The sequence below is a fragment of the Erythrolamprus reginae genome, chromosome 6 (assembly GCF_031021105.1).
Source record: "Erythrolamprus reginae isolate rEryReg1 chromosome 6, rEryReg1.hap1, whole genome shotgun sequence".
Classification (NCBI taxonomy): Eukaryota; Metazoa; Chordata; class Lepidosauria; order Squamata; family Dipsadidae; genus Erythrolamprus; species Erythrolamprus reginae.
This window is the reverse complement of record NC_091955.1, coordinates 60,240,092-60,260,780: the sequence shown is the minus strand read 5'-3', so window position 1 is coordinate 60,260,780 and position 20,689 is coordinate 60,240,092. Positions and strand designations below refer to the sequence as shown.

At 38.1% G+C, this 20,689-nt stretch overlaps 1 protein-coding gene across 1 annotated transcript in view; it reads right to left on the bottom strand.

Moving 5' to 3' along the window:
• The window catches only part of ANO4 (anoctamin 4), a 92,121-nt gene that overhangs the window by 21,945 nt on the left and 49,487 nt on the right, over nucleotides 1–20,689 (bottom strand). The window contains exons 14-20 of the mRNA XM_070754788.1: nucleotides 19,376–19,510; nucleotides 17,486–17,582; nucleotides 15,830–15,890; nucleotides 13,439–13,521; nucleotides 12,078–12,218; nucleotides 5,196–5,360; nucleotides 2,141–2,177 (exon numbers count right to left, since the gene is read on the bottom strand). Coding sequence (XP_070610889.1) covers nucleotides 2,141–2,177; nucleotides 5,196–5,360; nucleotides 12,078–12,218; nucleotides 13,439–13,521; nucleotides 15,830–15,890; nucleotides 17,486–17,582; nucleotides 19,376–19,510 — 719 coding nt within the window. The remainder of the gene's footprint in view (nucleotides 1–2,140; nucleotides 2,178–5,195; nucleotides 5,361–12,077; nucleotides 12,219–13,438; nucleotides 13,522–15,829; nucleotides 15,891–17,485; nucleotides 17,583–19,375; nucleotides 19,511–20,689) is intronic.

The following is a 20,689-nucleotide window of genomic DNA, read 5'->3' as shown; positions in this document are numbered from 1 at the left end:
TCCTGGCCTTTAAAAGAGTGTGAAAAATGCATGAAGTCATTACTAAATGGACATCAAATGGGATGCGAGTGGATTGACTCATAGAGCATTCTCAGCAGCTCAATTGTATTTAGGCTCCCAAGAGGCCAATTTTAACAATTTTCTGTTATTTTGTGGATACAGTAGCATTAAGAAAAACTACCGATACTAAGGATCTTATCTTATCCAGTCATTGGAACCAAAGGCTTATATTTCTAAGCCTCTGGGCTTATGCTGTGACCCATCTTCAGGGAATGTCTCTCTCTCCACAGTATGTGCACTGGACTACTCCATGCATTTTATTTATATAGTGCCTGGTTGTGTGTAACCTTTAGTTGTTAATTAGAGTGTTGATGGCTGGCTATTAAATCAATGATTTTTGTTTCCTTGAGTCCCTTAGCTCCTATGTACCCGATAAATTGGTAGTAAATCTGATTGCATCCTGCAACATTATATTGGGACATAGAAACATAGAAGACTGATGGCAGAAAAAGACCTCATGGTCCATCTAGTCTGCCCTTATACTATTTTCTGTATTTTATCCTAGAATGGATATATGTTTATCCCAGGCATGTTTAAATTCAGTTACTGTGCATTTACCAACCACGTCTGCTGGAAGTTTGTTCCAAGGATCTACTACTCTTTCAGTAAAATAATATTTTCTCATGTTGCTTTTGATCTTTCCCCCAACTAACTTCAGATTGTGTCCCCTTGTTCTTGTGTTCACTTGTAGATTTACGTAGACATGTAGATTTACTATCATTTGCAAGACTACTAAGATTATAAACATTCTACTCAAATGATTTCTTACAGAGTTCCAACAAATAAATCATGTTTTATGGAAAAATGTTTGGTCCCACATGATATCTTTTGCATTTGGTCCTCTTGTACCAAAGTCTGACAGAACACATTCTAAAATGCTGGACAATAAGTTTCAAAGGGAATTGTTTGGTGGAACTTTCCTTCCTACTGCATATTAATATTACATGAAAAAACCAGCACTAAAACATCTTAAAGATGCTGGTTGAAAAATTCAAGCACTTAGTTAGGCAAGGCATACCACATAAGCACTTGGTTGTAAACAAACTCTGAGAAATAAAGAAGAACATGTATTGTTTAACGGAGTGAAGGGAAAAGTTTAATCTGGAATCAAATACCTCTTTCTGACATAGCAAATACAACTCCAGCTTTTTACAAAGTCTGTCTCACACTGATAGCTCTTAAATAGATTGTGCAAGATTAGAACTACTATCTCTTACAGTCCATTTTATGCTGTTTAGGACAAGTAACATCAGTTACAGTTCATTCTAATCATGTGATTAGTTTTTGTTCAAACATTTTAATATATATGCAAATGTATCACATAGAGGTTCAACTAGTTACCTCTTTTGCTTAGTATTGTCTATTATACAAGGAATTGTTCCAGGTCTTATTTCTTTGCATCCTTGCTCTGTAGGATGGAAGACCAGGTGAATGGGAAAACTGGCATATAGAAAAGTAAGTTGATTTGTGGAAACATGAACACATACAAATAAACATACATACAGTGACAAAAAGAAACAAATAATACAGCATACTGTTAGCTCCATTTATGCATGAAATGAAGGTGCATGATAACCATGAAACATATTAACATATTTTTGGAGTATAAGACACACCTTTTTTCCTCCCTAAAAGAGGCTGAAAATTCATGTGCATCTTATATTCTGAATGCAGCTTTTTTCGAACTAGCCCTAACTAGGTGCTAACGATCTTCTCAACTCTTACCTTCATTGTTACTGTCTGCGGAATGTTTCATAAGCCCTAAGTCTTTGTTTTTTTCATTGCTCTAACTTGCTCCAAATAAGTTTCTTTCCAGCCCTAACCAGGTGCTAACAATGTTCCCAGCTCTTACCAGCTTGCAAGCTCTTTCATTGTTACTCATTCCAAATAAGGATTTTTTAAAGCCCTAATCAGGGGATAAAATAATGTGCAGAAACTGACCAGACTAAAGATGCTAGCCAGGTGAATATCTGGTAAGCAGATTCTTTTCCCTATTTTCCTCCCCCCAAACTAAGGTGTGTCTTATACTCCAGTGTGTCTTATACTCCGAAAAATATGGTACTTCATTTTCATTACTTACCTAAATTTGTTAGAAAAAGAGCAACCTTTTCATGTAACTGCAAAAAATGAAAAACAACATATAATTTTAATGTAACATATAAATCAGATTTGATGGACGTTATCTGCTTACTACCATCATTCCTTATTTCTCTATTCTAGCTGTGATAATGACAGCTTTAGAGGCAAAATCTTACTGATCTTTCTTTTTAAAATACCTACGGAGTTAGAACATTTTGAATCCCACTGAGTTTGGATATTCAATATTGGTTTGCATTTGTAAAACTTTATATTTCGAATGAACTAAGATAGTGCTTTGAGAAAGATATATTTGAGAAGAATTAATTATGTTTTATATTTGTTATAAAGGCAAATAAGCACTTTCTTTTAAAGTTAAAACTCTAATCATTGAAGGAAAAAACAGGAATAGAAAAGAAGGGCAATTTATTCCTGTGCAAATATTTGTATGGCCTTGGTGTGAAAAGAAACACTATTTTCAACCCAAAATATGTAAATATACTAAATTTTCAATTTTCTTCTGGTCAGCAGATAGATTATAAAAGGGTCCATTTTTCCATATTTGTTTCTCCAAGTAATTTAGCATTTATCTAATATTTATTATGTAAAGAAAGTCTATGCACTCACTAGGAGTTGACACTAGGATGGTCAATCAATAGTGTTGGGTGAACCCATTGGAGTTCGGGTTTGGCCGGTTCGGACAAACTTGACAGCGGAGTTCGGGTAAGTTCACTGAACCCGAACCCCAACACCTCTGGCCTGACGGGAGGCAAAGCGCTGAAGGGGGGTGTCAGGCTCGATCAAACGGGCGATGGCTGGGAGCTGCCGAAAATCCCTACCCCACAAATTTCAGACATTTACATTTTTGTCCAGCTCGATCTTCACCAGCACGGTTACATCTCTCGCCCTCCAACTGCGCTGGGCAGTTATGCTGCTTAGCTGTCATCTTCTGAAAAGAGGAGAAGGAGCCGGGTGCCAGTGACGGCAGAGGAAGGTGAACGCGGAGGAGCTGTCGGCCAGTCGGGAGGCGGGAGACGGGGGAAGAGGAGGGAGGGAGGTTGGGAAGAGGCACGGTCAGCTCGGCCGAGGGGTAGGAGAAAAGCGGGGAGAAAGTCCTGACACTGTGCCTTCCTGTCTTTGCAGCTGGCAGGAGAGCAAGTGAGCGAGCGGGTCTTCCACCCCCACCCACCGCTGCGGAGGACTGGGAAAAAGCGGCAGCTTCACCACCACTGGTGCCCGACTCCTTCTCCTCCTCTTCTAAGAAGATGACAGCCGGGTGGTGGCGCTGAGGTTGGGGAAGTGGGGGGGCATTCCCCTCTGCCTGCCGCCACCCCCGAAAACTTTCAAGGAAGGTGGAAGCCCCAGCTCCCAGCCACTGCCCGTTTGATGGAGCCTGACACCTCCCCCCAGCCTCTGCGCCGCCGCCCGGCTGTCATCTTCTGAGAAGAAGAGGAGAAGGAGCCTTAACTTCCTTATTTATTTAGTCCAACCTTGGCAACTTTTAAGACTTGTGGACTTCAACTCCCAGAATTCCTCAGCCAGCTTCGCTGAGTCAGGGCCCTCCTTGCCTCCCCCTCCCACCCACCCCAGTGTTCGAGCGAATGCCAAACCTGAACACGGACTTTAAAAAAAGTTTGAGTTCAGGTTCGGTATGCCGAACACTGCAATGTTCGGCACGGACCCGAACTATGCAAGTTTGGTTCACCCAACACTACCAATCACTAATGTAATTATTAGATTCACATAGTATTTGCACTGCTGGTATCTAATTTTTTACATACTTAAAAAAGAGATGGCATTAATTTAATTTTCAACAATGAGACTGCTTTTGATTAAAATCCTTATCTATTTTATTATAAATTGCGCTTAAAAAATCAAAGTGAAGAACACTATTTTTCCAAATTATATTTCCAAATAAAGTTAAATAGAAGAGTGGGTTCTGATTTTATATTTTAAACAAACCATTACTTTATCTTTAGTTGAATATTTAATAATGTCTCAATTTTTTTAAATAAAATGATCAACAGAAGAAACAGTTTGTTCGCATTGTAAAAATGCTGAAGTCTTGTTCCATCCATCATCTACCCATGTATCACCTGTCTATCTGTCTGTCTTATTTGCATTTATAATAAATACAAAACATCAAGTCTCAAGTATAACTTTCTCAAAGCATTGTCTCAGTTGATTTGAAATATAGATTTGTACAAATGCAAACCAATATTGAATGGGAAAAATTTGTGAGATTCAAAATGCTCTAAAAAAAAAATCACTAAGATTTTGCGTTTAAAGCTGTGGCTATATCCATCCATCCATCCATCCATGTCATACTCTGCCTTATCTCCAGGAGCTTCCCAAGATTTGGTTTATACATATGTAATTTTTGTTGAGATATTCCTCTTGGATTTCTCAAATTACTGAGTCTTTAACACATTTGATCTATTCAATCTGCAACTTAATTTTGCTACTATTTTTAAATGTTCACAGTGGATTTCTGTTATGCCAGAAATATGCAGGAAACTGTTGATATAATCAGTGTAATCCTGTATGGGTTTATATTTTATGATTCATCTAAAATAACTCTATATACGTGATGGCAAACTTATGACATACCTTCTCTGCAGGCATGCAAGCCGTCACCCCAGCTCAGCTCTGCTGTGCATCTGTGTGTGCCTCCCACTGGCCAGTTGGTTTACAGGTTTCTGCTGCAAATGTGCGGGGCACACAAGGGGGTCATGCACAGATGTGCGGGGTAGAGCAGACACAGGGGGTCATATGTGCATGCTCCAGAGGGCAGAGTGCACAGAAGGGGTTGTGCACACATGAGATTTCAGGTATGCACACACACACACACACTTTTGGTACTTGCTGCTGAAAAGGTTAGCCATCACTCTATATCAATAATCTTTTTAAATATAAACAAACTTGGGCTAAACCACCATATACTACAAGTTGTGCTACAGGCCTAATGAGGCAATTTCTTACTACAGAAATCTGAGTACAACTAAGAAACCACCTAAACACAGATTGAAATTAATCAAGGTGTGAAAAAGTTTCCTTACAACGTTCAGCAGCATGATGATGCAAAAGTTGATGCATACTGCAGTCCCAGTTGTTGCAACCTGAGAATTATTCTTGATTAAAGCCCATTTAAAGGCAGCAAAAGTGCTGACAGTCACAACACGATAAATAACAATGCCAAAAACAGCGGCGATCACCACACAGATCTAGAGAAAGAGGTGATAGAAAGAATATAGAGAATAGCTTACAACCAGTACAGTAGCATGCAAGAACTGAATAATAAATCCAAGTAAGTAATCTATAAATGTACTCTGATTTTCTTAAATGGGACATGTGTGGGGATTTGTCACTGATTTCCTTCCTCATTTTAATGCAATCTCATCCTATTGTTATGGCAAGAAATAATGTTCAAGGACCCAAGTGTCAGATTAATAGGGTCAATTTTGCAACTTAATTTTCTGAAGATAAAATTTCATGCTTGGAGGACTTTGTGTTCTGTGAGTTTTCACTTCTCAGTTAAATTACTTAACCTTGCATCGTATCCAAGGGCTGGCAGTTTTCTCTAGTTTTTTCTGAAGGATTCTGTTAGGCTGAGATTCAGAGAAGCAATTAAATTAATCGTTTGTTAATTGCTGCTCTGATTAAAAGAGATAAATAAATTTGCTTAATTGTTCTACTAAAGTGAGATTTTATTACAAGAACAGAATCTATTATGATGAACCTTTCATCTCAGAAACGTCCATTAACGTTGATCTGCAATAGTAAAAAAAAAACCCAAGTCTTAGATGAGACTTGAGAGAAGGAAGTAATGACCATTACCATAAATATGGATATACAAATCTTGGAGTAGTCTCAGTATAGAATAATTTTGGAACACTTTGGGACCTATAGATATTGAAGCAATTATTTGATAGATGCTATTGAAAATAAAGGAGATAATCAATACAAGCAAGGAGATAATACATAAGAAGAAGCAAACAAAAGTCAAATTAAAGCAGGCTAGTAACTGCTTTAATAGTGCTTTTGAAAAGCGCTTACATCTTATACAATAGTCACAACATAGTAACACCCATTTCCCTATACTGTAAAATAAATGCTGGTTCCATTTCTTTTAATACTAAATGCTCCCTATAAAATGAAATTCAGAAGTTTAAAACAGATATTTTCAATGTTTGATTAATACATTTCAACAAATAATAAGTTTTAAATTAATTAAACATTTCATTAACCTTGAATCAAATTCTAAAGAGTCAATTTCAGGCTATCTATTATTTTTATTACATAAAGTTAAACTCACATAAATAACAATCAAAATAAAAACGTCAAAATAATAGTTTTATTATTTTGAAATCTAAAGTTACTGTAGGCATAAGTTTTCTTCCACTTCACATCAGCACATTCAAGAGCGAGGAGACCTCTGTTTCACAATCACTACCATCACATTAAGTAAGCAGTGGTATCTGCAGGAAGCTATGATGACAGTCTAGGAAGTCAGTACAACCCCACATCTCCCTTCCAAAATGGAAACCTCTCTCCATTGCCAGACAGTCCCTCCAATATTTAAGTTTTATGTATGAGATATTTTTGTATCTATTAAGAAAACTGGAGCATTCCATTTATTATTTATTTACAGAAAGCCAGACAGCTCCATTCACTGTAGAACTCACCCGATTCCTAAGAGGTCAGTAAGGGGTGTGCATAAGGGGACCAGCGTGCCTACCATCCCTCTCCTAATGTTCCCTCTTATCAGTACCCATCTTATGTACAGAAACTGTGTTATATCTATGTATATTACCAATACGTACTTGACAAATAAATAAAATTAACAAACAAACAAAATGCCTTTAGCTACAGCTCCCACAGAAGCTGATGGGATTAAAAGCAGAAAAACAAAATCTACATTCCCCACCCAGTTCCCAGCCACAATGGGAGGAAGATAATAATAATTGGAATACTAAAAGGGCATATTCGAGCAGAGATCAAAGTACATTGCACAGAACAGACATCTCAATCACAAAGCCCAATAGAATGTATAAAAATCCACCTACTCTCAACCCCATTTTGTAAGCCACCCTAGAAACATGTTACTGTCACTAGTTTCTGGCTACCTAGTAAACTTACTTACTTTCCTGCAGCCTGCCTCCATTTTTAAAATTTATTTTTTATTTATTTATTTTGTCCAATACACAATAATACACAATGAAGGTTATAGAGGATATAGTAGAGAAGAAATACGAAATATAGGAGAGACTATAGGACAGGGGACGGAAAGCACTCTAGTGCGCTTATGTACGCCCCTTACTGACCTCTTAGGAATCTGGAGAGGTCAACCGTGGATAGTCTAAGGGTAAAATGTTGGGGGTTAGGGGATGATACTACGGAGTCCGGTAATGAGTTCCACGCTTCAACAACCCGATTACTAAAGTCATATTTTTTACAGTCAAGTTTGGAGCGGTTAATATTAAGCTTGAATCTGTTGTGTGCTCTTGTGTTGTTGTGGTTGAAGCTGAAGTAGTTTTTGACAGGCAGGACATTGCAACATATGATCTTGTGGGCAATACTTAGATCATGTTTAAGGCGTCGTAGTTCTAAGCTTTCAAGACCCAGGATTGTAAGTCTAGTTTCATAGGGTATTCTGTTTCGAGTGGAGGAATGAAGGGCTCTTCTTGTGAAGTATCTTTGAACATTTTCAAGGGTGTTAATGTCTGAGATGCGATATGGGTTCCAAACAGATGAGCTGTATTCGAGGATGGGTCTGGTGAAAGTTTTGTAAGCTCTGGTAAGTAGTGTGAGATTTCCAGAGCAGAAGCTATGTAGCATTAGATTAACAACTCTTGAGGCCTTCTTAGCAATGTTGTTGCAGTGGCCTTTGGCACCTAGATCTTTAGTTATTAGTATCCCGAGGTCCTTGACCGAGTGGGGATTATCTGTGATAATTTGTTTATTAAGTTTGTATTTGAAGTTCTGATTCTTTTTGTTCTGATTCTTTTTGCATTTGCTGGTTGAGATTTGGAGTTGCCATATGTTAGACTAGTCAGAAACCGAGTCTAGGTCTTTTTGTAGAGTAGTTGTGTGATCAGTGGTGTTGAAGAGTTTTACATCATCTACAAAAAGAACACAGCTGCTTGTGATGAGATCACAAAGGTCGTTGATGTAGAGAATGAAGAGTGTAGGTCCCAGTACGCTACCTTGGGGGACACCGCTTTTAACAGGGACGGGTGTGGATATGGAGCTTCCTATTTTGACCACTTGTTGCCTGTTAGACAGAAATGCAGTAATCCAGCTGTGGAGGGATCCGGATATGCCATAGGATTTGAATTTTTGAAGTAGTTTGTCATGGACCACTGAATCAAAGGCTTTGGAGAAGTCAATATAAATTGCATCTATAGATTTTCCTTGATCAAGATGAGTTGTCCATATGTTTTTGCAGTGAAGGAGCTGTAGATTGCAGGATAGTTTTTTTCTGAATCCAAATTGTTTGTTAGAGAGCAGATTATTAATTTCTAGGTGGAGAATAATTGATTGGTTTATAATTGATTCCATAACTTTATATGGGATGCAGCATAGTGATATTGGTCTGTAGTTATCAACAAGAGAGGGGTCTTCTTTTTTGAAGAGGGGGATGACCATTGCTTTTGACCATATCTTAGGAAGTGTGCTGATACTGAAGGATTTTTCAGAAATTATGCTTAGTGGTCTAGGTATAGCAGAAGAGAGCTTTTTTAGGAAGTATGCACATAGATCATCTGGTTCAACTGATAGGGAAGGTTTAAGGTCACGTAATGCTTTTTCGACTCAGTCTTCAGTGAAGTCTATTTGGGTTAGGTCATTGAGAGTGTTTGAAGGGTGAGTGATGAATTTGGGGAATGAGCCGTTGCTGTTGACAAAGACAGAGCCAAAGAATGAATTTAGAAGGTTAGCTTTGGATGAATCATTGTGGTATTATTTGTTGTTGGGTCCTTTGAGAGGTGGGATAGATCTAGAGTCCTTGAGTTTGTTGTTGACAAAGTTGTAGAAGGCACGATTGGATTTGGTGTATGCTGTGGTAGTTGAGACATTCTGCTTTTATTTGTTTGCATATGCTTTTATAACGGCTTTTGAAGTTTACTACTTGTCCTTTTTTGTTTTTACGCCAGAGATATTTTTTTATTGTAATTTTCTTATTGAGATGGGGAGGTTTTTTTTCTTGGTTGAGGCAGATGCAAATGGTATGTAAAGTCTGATTTGCATCTCAAGCAAGAATGTGTTGTAGAGGTCATCCATAGAGTTGCAATTAGAGATTAAAGTTTGCCAGTTTAATATTGAAAGATGGGCATCAATGAGTTTGTAGTTCGCTTTTTTGAAGTTGAATTTTGGAATTGCGTTATTTGGGTGGATTTTAGTGTGGCTTAGGTTGAGACTGAAGTTTATCATGCTGTGGTCACTGTCGGAAAAAGGTTCTTTTAAGCCATATATTGTACTTTTGCTGTTGCAGAAGATGAGATCCAGACAGTTATCTAATCTAGTATTGCCACTGGTCAAGTCCCAGACTGGTGACCGTGTTATATATAGTAGAGTGGATAAGTTTGGTGCTACATTCATTTAATGTCCAGTTAATATGTGGTAGGTTGAGGTCACCAAGGAAGATGATGGGGTGTGGGCAGTGGGTAGCCCACGTTAGTAGAGCTGATAATTTGTTTGCATGTGCAATGTCATAGTCAGGAGCTCTGTAGCAGAGTAAGAAGTGAATTGTGGTATTTAGGGATAGATCACAGACAATAGTTTCAGGGAGGAATAGATCCTGCGCAACTTTGATGTTTTTAATGTTTAGAGATTTTTTGTAAAATATAGCTACCTCGTCTCCTTTGCAGGATTCACGGTCATAACGAGAGACAAGATAGTTCCTTGTTGTAATAATGGAGTCTGGGTAGGATGCATAAAGCCATGTTTCACAGACAAAAATAATATCAAAGACTGAGGAGTCAAGAAGGAGGAGGAATTCTGACATCTTATTGACTATACTTCTAGCATTTAATAATTTGCATTTGAGATTGGTTTTGTGTTGGGAGTAGTTTTTGGGTTGCTTAGAGGTAGTAAGGGGTGCGCTTTCCTAGTCTTTATGGTGTTAGGAATGACATTTTGTTTTTGCTGTTGTAGTTCTGGTTGGTATGTGTCAATTTGTTGTTGTGAGATGTTAGGCTGGAAGATGTAGGGAGGATTGTGGGTCCTGGATTTGATGCATTCTGTGCGATAGTCGATGTATAAGTTAGTTTCACCCAGGTCAAGGCGTCTCTTTAGTTCCGCCCTTAGGTCACGGGAGCGGATGCGTTGAAGTAGCGAAAGGTCTGGTCGGGATTTGAGTTTGTTGAAACTGATGTTGTTTCTGGCTATGTGGTTAATAGTTTTGATAAATAGCTGTTTTGCAGATTCATTTTTGCAGACAACTTTGCAGAATCATGGTGTCACTGTGCCATCACTGAACTTGTGCTCTGATCCATTTCTGGAAACTTCTAATATATCTTCTGGGGTGAATGACTGAGAGAGAGATTGTTGTTGACGGATAATGTTCTGTATTTTTGTTATATCAAGTTCGTCGTTTTCTTCAAGGCCGAAGAGGATGGCATTTCGGCGTTTTTGTTCTCTCTCCATTGCATCTTTGACAAGAGTAGAGATGTCAGGAGAAGAATTGGACTGCATTTGTGTTATGGGTGGTGGAGTGGTAGAGGAAATTGGGTTTGGAGGTTTAGCGTTTAATAGTGCATGGATATCTTTTTCCATGGATAGTAGGCGTGGTTCTGTGTTTGATGCATTTTGGAGGTTGTTTTCAATGTATTAATATCTTCAGAAACGCTATTGAGGACCTCTAATTTTGTTTTCAGTGTACTGATATCCTCAGAAATGCTATTGAGGGTCTCTAATTTTGTTTTCAGTGTATTGATATCTTCAGAAATGCTATTGAGGATCTTTAATTTTGATTTCAGTGTATTGATATCCTCAGAAATGCTATTGAGGGTCTCTAATTTTGTTTTCAGTGTATTGATATCCTCAGAAATGCTATTGAGGGTCTCTAATTTTGTTTTCAGTGTATTGATATCTTCAGAAATGCTATTGAGGGTCTCTAATTTTGTTTTCAGTGTATTGATATCTTCAGAAATGCTATTGAGGGTCTCTAATTTTGGGGCACATTTTATTTCCAGTCTTTCTCCCATCTTGGACCCAGACCAGTTTTTACTTCCAGCAACATCAAATGATATGCATGTCATAATGCCATGGCATGAATGCTATTATTATCTGTTATTATTCGTGTCAGATATTCTGACACAAAACCATAATCATTATGTCATTTTCCACATGTTTTCATTTATTCCAACCTATCCCACACCCTGTTTAGAGTTAAGATGACAGTTTACAGAATTCATAATTCTACTCTTTTAAAAAAAGTAGATTTGAATTTTGCATTCAATATTAGCTTGAATTGTGGAATAGTCTTTAATTTTTTAAAAAAAGATATAAATCTATAGTGTATATGGAGGGGAAACATATCACATAATAACTTGAATTAATCTTCACTAACGTTAGATAAAAACACTTTGCTTTGCTAGATTTCCCTTGTCAGAACTTTTTTAAAAAACATGCTACAGTTATGTTTTATTTTCATTGATTAAATTAATCCCTTCTGGATTTCATTTTTATTAAATATGATAGCAAGTAAATGTAAATAAATGATAGCAAGTAAATATTTCAGTAATAATATTACTGAATATTAAATTTCTTTATATTTTTAGAACATGACAACCCTGTGAAACAAATGATTTTAAAATAGAAAAACAAAACTAAAACAGTCAAGATGGCTTACTGCTACCTTAAAATATATATGCTTTCCATTTTGCTGATATTTTAAAAATCTAGTTTTCAGGAAAAACAATGAATTAAAAAGTTCAAACCATAAAAAATATTCCAGATGCAGAAACAATCATTCTGCTGCATTTATCTGCAAATGCTTGATAAGGCTCTGGTTTTCCAGATATAGGATTTATTTTCTCTTTCTTGGAATACTTGGCTTCAAACTGGGGGCGTATTTCTTCCTAAAGAATACAAAATTTTAAAAAGGAATGAGAGATAATAGTGTAGAGAGCTTAAGCTTTTAGTAATTGTATGAAGCTTTTATTAATATACTGTATTACATCTAGCCAAGCCAATAGGCCAAGATGTTAAAAATATTTAAAAGAATTGCTAAGAAACTAATAAAATACTATTGTAATCCTTCAGAGAGGTAGAGATATCTTTACAAAGCTAGAGGATAATTTTAGTTTTTGACAGTACAGTACAGAAAAATTCTTCAAAATTCATGAAAATTAGTTTCTTCCCTCTTGTTGCCTTTCACTATAAAAACATAACAATGGAAGGTTAATTATGATATTATAACTAAGCATCTTACAGCAATGGCAAAGAATTAATGTGGTAGGGGCAGCATCAGAGAATCAAAAATCACAAAAGGACCCTTTATGAGCTGTCCTCAGTTGTCTGGCCTGCTTGATCTCATAAGTTAAACATCTTGGCCCTATTGCTGCCATCAACTCATTAAATTGCACTCACTTCTTTCAATGGCATTTGAGACCTATTTTATTCAAAAGCTGCACTTATTATGGGAGCTGATTCTGAGGTGTTGCTTGGCTTGATTCTGTAATAGCAGTGACCTTAGATGGCCTAAGATAACACTGATGTTTGCAAATTAACATATTAGCAATTACTGCTATAGAGTACTGACCTGGTTCTTATGTGGGGATTAAAGGGTTTAATTTCTTTTATTCGTGCTCATTATACCAAAATAATTCCAAATTAACACATAATTTAATTTTACACAGTCTTTGTTTATCTAAAAACCAAACAACTGACACATTATATAATTAGGTCCTTATTTTCTTGGGAAAAAATGTATAATGTGCTGCCAGTTTTCTCCAAGTTAGTACTATAGAATAGTTGATGACTAAACCGTTATATGACTTTCTTCTCTACAAGAAATGGATATAAGATTCCTTAACACTGCTTGGCCTTTTTTTTTTAAACAGTCATCCATCATTTCCTGTTCACTGTTTCACATTGGTCAGACTGTTGACATTTGTGTCTTCTGCAAGACAGTGACTCAGCTAAAAAGACATAGGCTAGAATAGCTAAAAGAGATAACAGGAAACAAACAAAGCTGTGTGTGACAGCCAATCATCAGTATTTTCTGTTTATATTATAACTGAGTCTGTTAACAGTACATTAATATTGGTTAAAATTGTGACATATTATCCATACAAACCTCCTCTTCTTCCCAGTCAATTAAGTCCCAATCATAAGCAATTACTGCTCGTCTTCTTTTCCAAAATTCCAAAAAAACAGTGGCTACAGCAGAAAAATAGAAGGAAAAATATATTACTAAATGATAATTTGCAAGATAGCTCTGTAGTTGCCCTCTGCAACCAGAAAGTGTGTGTGTGTGTAACAATTCCTCTGATAAATGGGGTTATATGTTATGAAAATGGCAAGTCTCTAGTGTAGTATATAATGGAAAAATCACACAAAGTAGTATGCTTTATTAGCTTCTCAGCAATAGTATTTTAGTGCCTCCTATTCTTGGAAATATAGGAAATGAACAACATATGAAGGCATTTAATCTAATTTATGATGTAGATATGGCTAGTAGTGATAATCCTTAATATTTCAGAAATAAAATATCTTCACTGAAGAAAATGTCTGCATTTTTTCTGATTATTTTTTCTCTGCAATCCTGAATAGATTTAGGTAAGAATGAATCTAGCTCATTTCAGTCAATCTTTTTTGTTGGCTACTATTCTCACACTAAATTTGGTGCTGTTCAGAGATTCTGCCAATAGTACAGACCTGTAGACAATGTATCCTCTAAGGTGCGTAGCCGTGCAGCCACACACACCAAAACACTCCCGCGCACCCTTTTCCAAGGCTGTGCAAGGAGCCGCGGCCGCCCCCTCGCCCCCCTGGCTCCTAGCCGCTGCCCCCCGCCCGCCCGATCCGCCCCTCTTTCTCTTCCTCCGCTTCCCGTCTTGGGACGTGGCTCCTCCCGCAGCGGTGGCTGCAGCAGCGCTGGTGGTTGTGGCTTCTCGTCCTCCCAACCCGCCCTCCCCCTCTCACAGTCCCTTCACCGAGAGCGCTTTCGTCCCGGCTGTCGGCGAAGGGACTACAGGAGAGGCGGGGCGGGCGTTCTTCTCTCAGTGGAGGCAGGTGAAGGTGATTTCGAATGTCGGGTGTGCGCTCCCCATCCCCCTGCCATTCAAAATAAAAACCTTCGCCAGCCTCCGCAGAGAAGAAAGGAAGAGAGAGAAAGAGAGAACAAGAGAGAGAGCAACAGACATAGCGAGATAGAGAGAAAGTGAGAAAGAGAGAGGGAGAAAGAGGGGGAGAGAGGGGGGAAAGAGAGAGAGAACAAGAGAGAGAAAGTGTGAGAGAGAAAGCAAGAAAGCAAGAGAGAGAGAGAAAACAAGAGAGAAAGAGGGAGAGAGAGAAAGCAAGAGAGGGAGAGAGTAAGAAAACAAGAGAGAAAGAGTGAGAGAGAAAGAAAACAAGAGAGAAAGAGTGTTCTGGATTTTATACAAGCCTATTTATTTATGTTTTTAGCTTATATAGTAGGGGGTTTTTAATGATTGTAAGCAGCCCAAAGTTACTTCAAGTTAAGCTGGGTGGCCAGGGGTTGACTGCTGCTCGGACGTGGGGGGGAGGGAATACAGTGGGGTAGCAAAAATGGAGCTCCACCACAGAACACCCAATTTGCACTACAAGATGTTGAAAGAAAATGCAGGGCATCCTGCATAAGCCACACCCACAGTGTGGTAGTAAATTTTTTTGCTAGCCCTTCACTGTGGGTGACCTATACATTTTATAAACAAATAGATAAAATAAATGAATACTTCTGCTCTGCACAAAAAGAGAACTTGAGATCATTTACAAGTGCTTCAGTTATGTTCTTTCCTGAGGAGACTGTAAGACAATGGTCTCTGATAGGTTTAGAGGCCTGTGAGATGAGCAAAAGCATTGATTAATATCTTGCTGCCGTATCCTGTGGTCAGTGCCTTTGAAAATTTACTGGATTTGCATAAAATTTGAAATATGATTTTGAAATTAATTATAAGGAACCCTTCCTGTGGGACACACTTTTGTTTTAATTTCTTTTTAAAAAACATGATTAATATGAGCCGGGGTGATGAAACAGGTAGAGTACTGTACTGCAGGCCACTGAAGCTGACTGTAGATCTGTAGGTCAGCAGTTCAAATCTCATCACCGGCTCAAGGTTGACTCAGCCTTCCATCCTTCCGAGGTGGGTAAAATGAAGTTGGATTGTGGGGAAAATATGCTGGCTCTGTTAAAAAGTGCTATTGCTAACATGTTGTAAGCTGCCCTAAGTCTAAGGAGAAGGGCGGCATAAAAATCGAACAAACAAACAAACAAACAAACAAACAAACAAACAAATAAATAAATAAATATCTTGCTGCCGTATCCTGTTTCTATTTACTTTGCAAAGATGAGGGCAGATAAAAATAGAAGCGTTCATTTTTAACAGAACAGAGGAGTAGAAGTAGTACCGCAAGAATTTTGTACCATTGCTGAAATTAAGTATATCCTCCATGTAAGTTATTTTAAAAACAATTACATTCATATTATTCCCTTATCACTGCTTACCCCATACTGCCATGAACACAGCAAAAAAAACAGTTGCTCCATTGTCAAAAAGATGTGATACCTGGAGAAAAATAATTTTAACTTAAATTCATTTCTTTTTTCTTAACTCACATTGGTTTGTGATTTCTAAACTAGATATAGTCTAAATCAATTTTTATTTCTACCCCTCTTTTGGGTTTAGCCTGGTCATCTCCTACATTTTCTATATACAGCGGTACCACTACTTATGAACGCCTCTACTGACAAACTTTTCGAGATACAAACCTGGTGTTTAAGATTTTTTTGCCTCTACTTCCGAATCATTTTTATCTTACGAACCCAAGCACTGCCGCTGGGATGCCTCGCCTCCAGACTTCTGTTCCCAGCCAAAGGGCCTGTCCTTGTGTTGCTGGGATTCCCCACAGCCTCCCCTCACTGGGAATCCCCACCTCCGGATTTCCGTTGCCACCCAAAGTGCCCATTCCTGCACTGCTGAGATTCCCCTGAGGCTCCCCTTCCTAGGATTCCCTTCATTTTTGCCGGCGCCGCTTTGAATCCCAGCGAGGGGAGGCTCTCTGGAATCCCAGCAGTGCAAGAACTGGCGCTTTGGGTGGCAAAGGAAGTCCGGAGGCGGGGATTCCCAGTGAGGGAAGGCTCAGGAGAATCCCAGCAGCACAAGAACGCACGCTTCGGCTGGCAACAGAAGTCCAGAGGTGGGGATTCCCAGTGGCAAAAGGCAAAAGGGGTGACTTTTTGGATGGATTTGCACGCATTATTCGCTTTTACATCAATTCGTATGGGAAAAATTGCTTCTTCTTACTAACGTTTCTACTTACAAACCTGGTCACGGAATGAATTAAGTTCGTAAGTAGAGGTACCACTGTACTGGTAAGTGAACTTCTAAAAAGAATGGTAAATAAATACCTTACTGAAGTTTAAAACTAAATATTTATTTTATTGGAAGGAATTGTAGTATAATTTTTCTCTATATTCTACTTGTGAGGTTCTCATGGGAATAGAAGAGGATCTTTGCTAGTGAGATTAAATCAAGGACTATTTTGTAGGACAATGCAGGTAAAAAATGGGCTTCAGAAGAAATCAGGCCTGAAATGTAGCATCTGTCTGAAACTCTTTAAAGCAGTTGTATCTTTCCCAGGATCATGGAGCAAATGCTAAGTGTTGCATTTAAACTCTCACAAACTGTGAAATATATTTTTCAAATTAAAGTGATACCTTGTCTTACAAACTTAATTGGTTCTGGGATGAGGTTCTTAAGGTGAAAAGTTTGTAAGACGAAACAATGTTTCCCATAGGAATCAATGGAAAAGCGATTAATGCGTGCAAGTCCAAAATTCACCCCTTTTGCCAGCCAAAGCGCCCGTTTTTGCACTGCTGGGATTCCCCTGAGGCTCCCCTCCATGGGAAACCCCACCTCCGGACTTCTGTGTTTTTGCGATGCTGCAAGGGAATCCCAGCATTGCAAAAACGAGCGCTTAGATGGCAACAAAAGTCTGGAGGTGGTGTTTCCCAGAGAAGGGAGCATCAGTGAAATCGCAGCATCGCAAAAACACTGAAGTCCTCGAAACCCCACCTCCGGACCTCGTGTTTTTGCACAAACACACATACACACATAGATAAAACTATAAGTAGAAAAAGAAAAGTAGCATTGATTTGTACCTTGGCATAAATGCAACTATCTGACAACTTCATGAATGGACAATATTTATCACAAATTGGGCACATAATAATCTCTGTAGCCTGGCAGATTTCTTTACTGCAAAGAGAAGAGATAATGATTACTAACCCAAGTTCTAACTATTTTGCTTTACTTAAAAAAAACCAACTCCCATTATTTAGATACTAGTGGAGTTGTAAAGAAAAGATGGCTTTTTTTTGTAATAACTGCACCTATAAAATGTTTTCTTTTTGGTTTCAAATTAATTTAAAGATACATCAATCAATAGTTCATGACATTTACAGAATATTTACAGAATATTCTGGAAAATATTTTCTTCATTTTGACTGATAATTATTTTGGCTGATAAAGAAATAACCTAAATCGATTAAAGCATCAGAGAAAATGATGCATGAGTATGGGAAGACAGAAGTAGGATAAAACGACACAGACAGAGAGTAAGGTGTGAGCAGAGGAGGAGAAAAAAGAACCTGATTAATTTTCTTAATTATATGAAGTTATTTCAATTTGGAACAGAAATAGATTTCTGGTTTTTTAAAAATAGAATATATGGAATCTATGATCAAACTCATGAACTTAAATCAGTATGCAATCTGGGTTGGTCACTGGGACCAGAGATTTTGTCTTCCAAGCTTTCAGATTTATGCTGGAGCCAATCTTTAGGAAAATTCTCTCTAGTTTGATCTAGAGCCGTGATGGCGAACCTATGGCATAGGTGCCACAGGTGGCACGTGGAGCCATATCTGCTGGCACGAGAGCCATTGCCCTAGTTCAGCTTCAGTGTGTATGTGTGTGGCGGCCAGTTGATGTTTGGCTTGCACAGAGGCTCGGAGAGGGTGTTATTGGCTTCCAGAGATGGTGGGGGGATGGTGTTTTTACCCTCCTCTAGCTTCAGGGAAGCCTTTGGAGCCTGGGGAGGGTAAAACACGAGCCTACTGGGCCTACCAGAAGTTGGGAAACAGGCCATTTCTGGCCTACAGAGGGTCTCTGGGAGGGTGGGGGAAGCTGTTTTTGTCCTCCCCAAGCATTGAATTATGGGTGTGGGCACTCACACATGCACAAGAGCGTGCATGCATGCTCATTTGGCACCCAAGTAAAAAAAGGTTCGCCATCACTGATCTAGAGAGAAAAGTTTTCTGAAGATCAGCTCCAGCATCAGTCCAAAAGACAAAACCTCTGATGACTGACCCAGATTGGATCCTGTAACATTATCCTGGGACATGTATATCAGAGGTGGATTCCTGCTGGTTTGGACTGTTTCGAGAATTTCCCCATTTGCTGAACTGGCAGCAATGGTTGGCTGGTCATGCCCCCGAGTTGGCTCTGTCAATGTCAACATAGGTGCTGCCATCTGGAAAGCTGAGTTTCAGCACTGCGCTTGCACTCATGCTGATGTATATCCACCTCCATTCACAATAAATCAGTGTTTGAGTGGCAGAATGATTCAGTGATTACAGTACAGTATTGAATTGGGTTATGACCTGTTATATATTTTTTGATAAAAAGATAGCAAAGCTTGTCAGCAGATGCAAAATACTATATGGTTGCCCGTTTAAAGTAATTTAAGATTTTTTGTATAGCAAGAAAAATGAAGAAATTTCCATATTGCAGGAGCATAACAGTAATATATAGTTAGAAAAGGGAAGTGCGGTAAATACAAGTTATTAAAAGAAATTATACAAAGAGAAAAATAAATGCATCTCAGAATGTCAAGATCTTTAGCAATGATATGACCTTCCAGACTACTCATAAGCATATTCTCTACCATCTTCTGTACCAGAAGAAAAATTAGACATAATATAGTAATTTAATTTTTAAAAACAAAGTAACAATTAATATAATTGTTTTAGGGATAAGGATGTTGACTTCACCTGACTTGGCAGTAGTTCAGTGTGGCTACTCCATATAAAAAGACAAACAGCCCAATGAAGGCAGCTGGAAAGAGCATTCCTGTATACCAGCCTAACCAGGCAAAATATAGACCAATTTTTTCACCAAAATACCGTCTGTTCAAAAATACAAAAACAAATACTGTAAATTTTATTAACATTTTTGAAGTAAAATTTATTAGTGGTTAATGATCCATAAATGTATAGATTTCCCTTATATGAGTAAGATCACATGTCCACAACTTTTCACCCTTATTTTTTTAAAAGAATATTGTTTTATTGACAGATGCATATATCAATGCACATAAGCAATACTGAATATATTATCACTTGTTTCAAAAACTGATTATCACTAGTCAGATTACTCTTTACACTTCTTAATCCTTACAATTAGACCAATACTGCTGCCTCTTCATTCATTTAATCTTGTTATAGATATTTGCTATTAATTTTGACAGTTTGAGTTTTGCCACTCTATGCCCAAAAGTATTAAAGATAATTTCAATTTCCATGAGAGTTTTGGCAACACTGCTTCTCAGTTTTTCACCCAGGATCTTTAGAACTAGTTTACATCGCAAAATTTGTTATATAAGATTTCTATTGGTACAGTCAGGGCGGTCTGAACAGAATTATGGGACCCGGGCAAAGCAGTGTACTGGGGCCCCTATGTCAACTATTCACAGGAATAAAAATGTAAATGGTTGATAAATTAAACATATATTTGCATGTTAGTATTAGTTAGAGTGAAGTACTGCAAGCTACGTCTGCTGATCACTAGCTGCCAGCAGTTTGGCAGATTGAATATCAGTAGGCTCAAGGTTGACTCAGCCTTCCATCCTTCCAAGGTCTGTAAAATGAGGACCCAGATTGTTGGGGGCAATATGCTTAACCTCTGTAAACCGCTTAGAGAGGGTTGTAAAGCACTGTGAAATGGTATATAAGTCTAAATGCTATTGCTATGCTAATACTAATAAAAATGCAGCAAAATGTGATAAATATGTTGTTACATTTACATGATATAAGGTGCATTGAAGGGCTAAAATACAGATTAGTATGGGGCCCCTATGCTTGTGGGCCCATGCATTAAGACAGCCCTGGTAAAGAAGCCCCTTTTAATCTCAATATTGTTCCAGATTGATTTTATAGCGTTATTGCATCATACTACTGTACTTGGTATTGTCAGAATTTGCCATTTTATGGTATGTGATTTCAGAAATACAATTAGATCGTAGATGTAGAAACCTTGAGAATCTCCAAATAAGCCTCTGCAGAGCTGGATGCAGTGGACATGGGCAA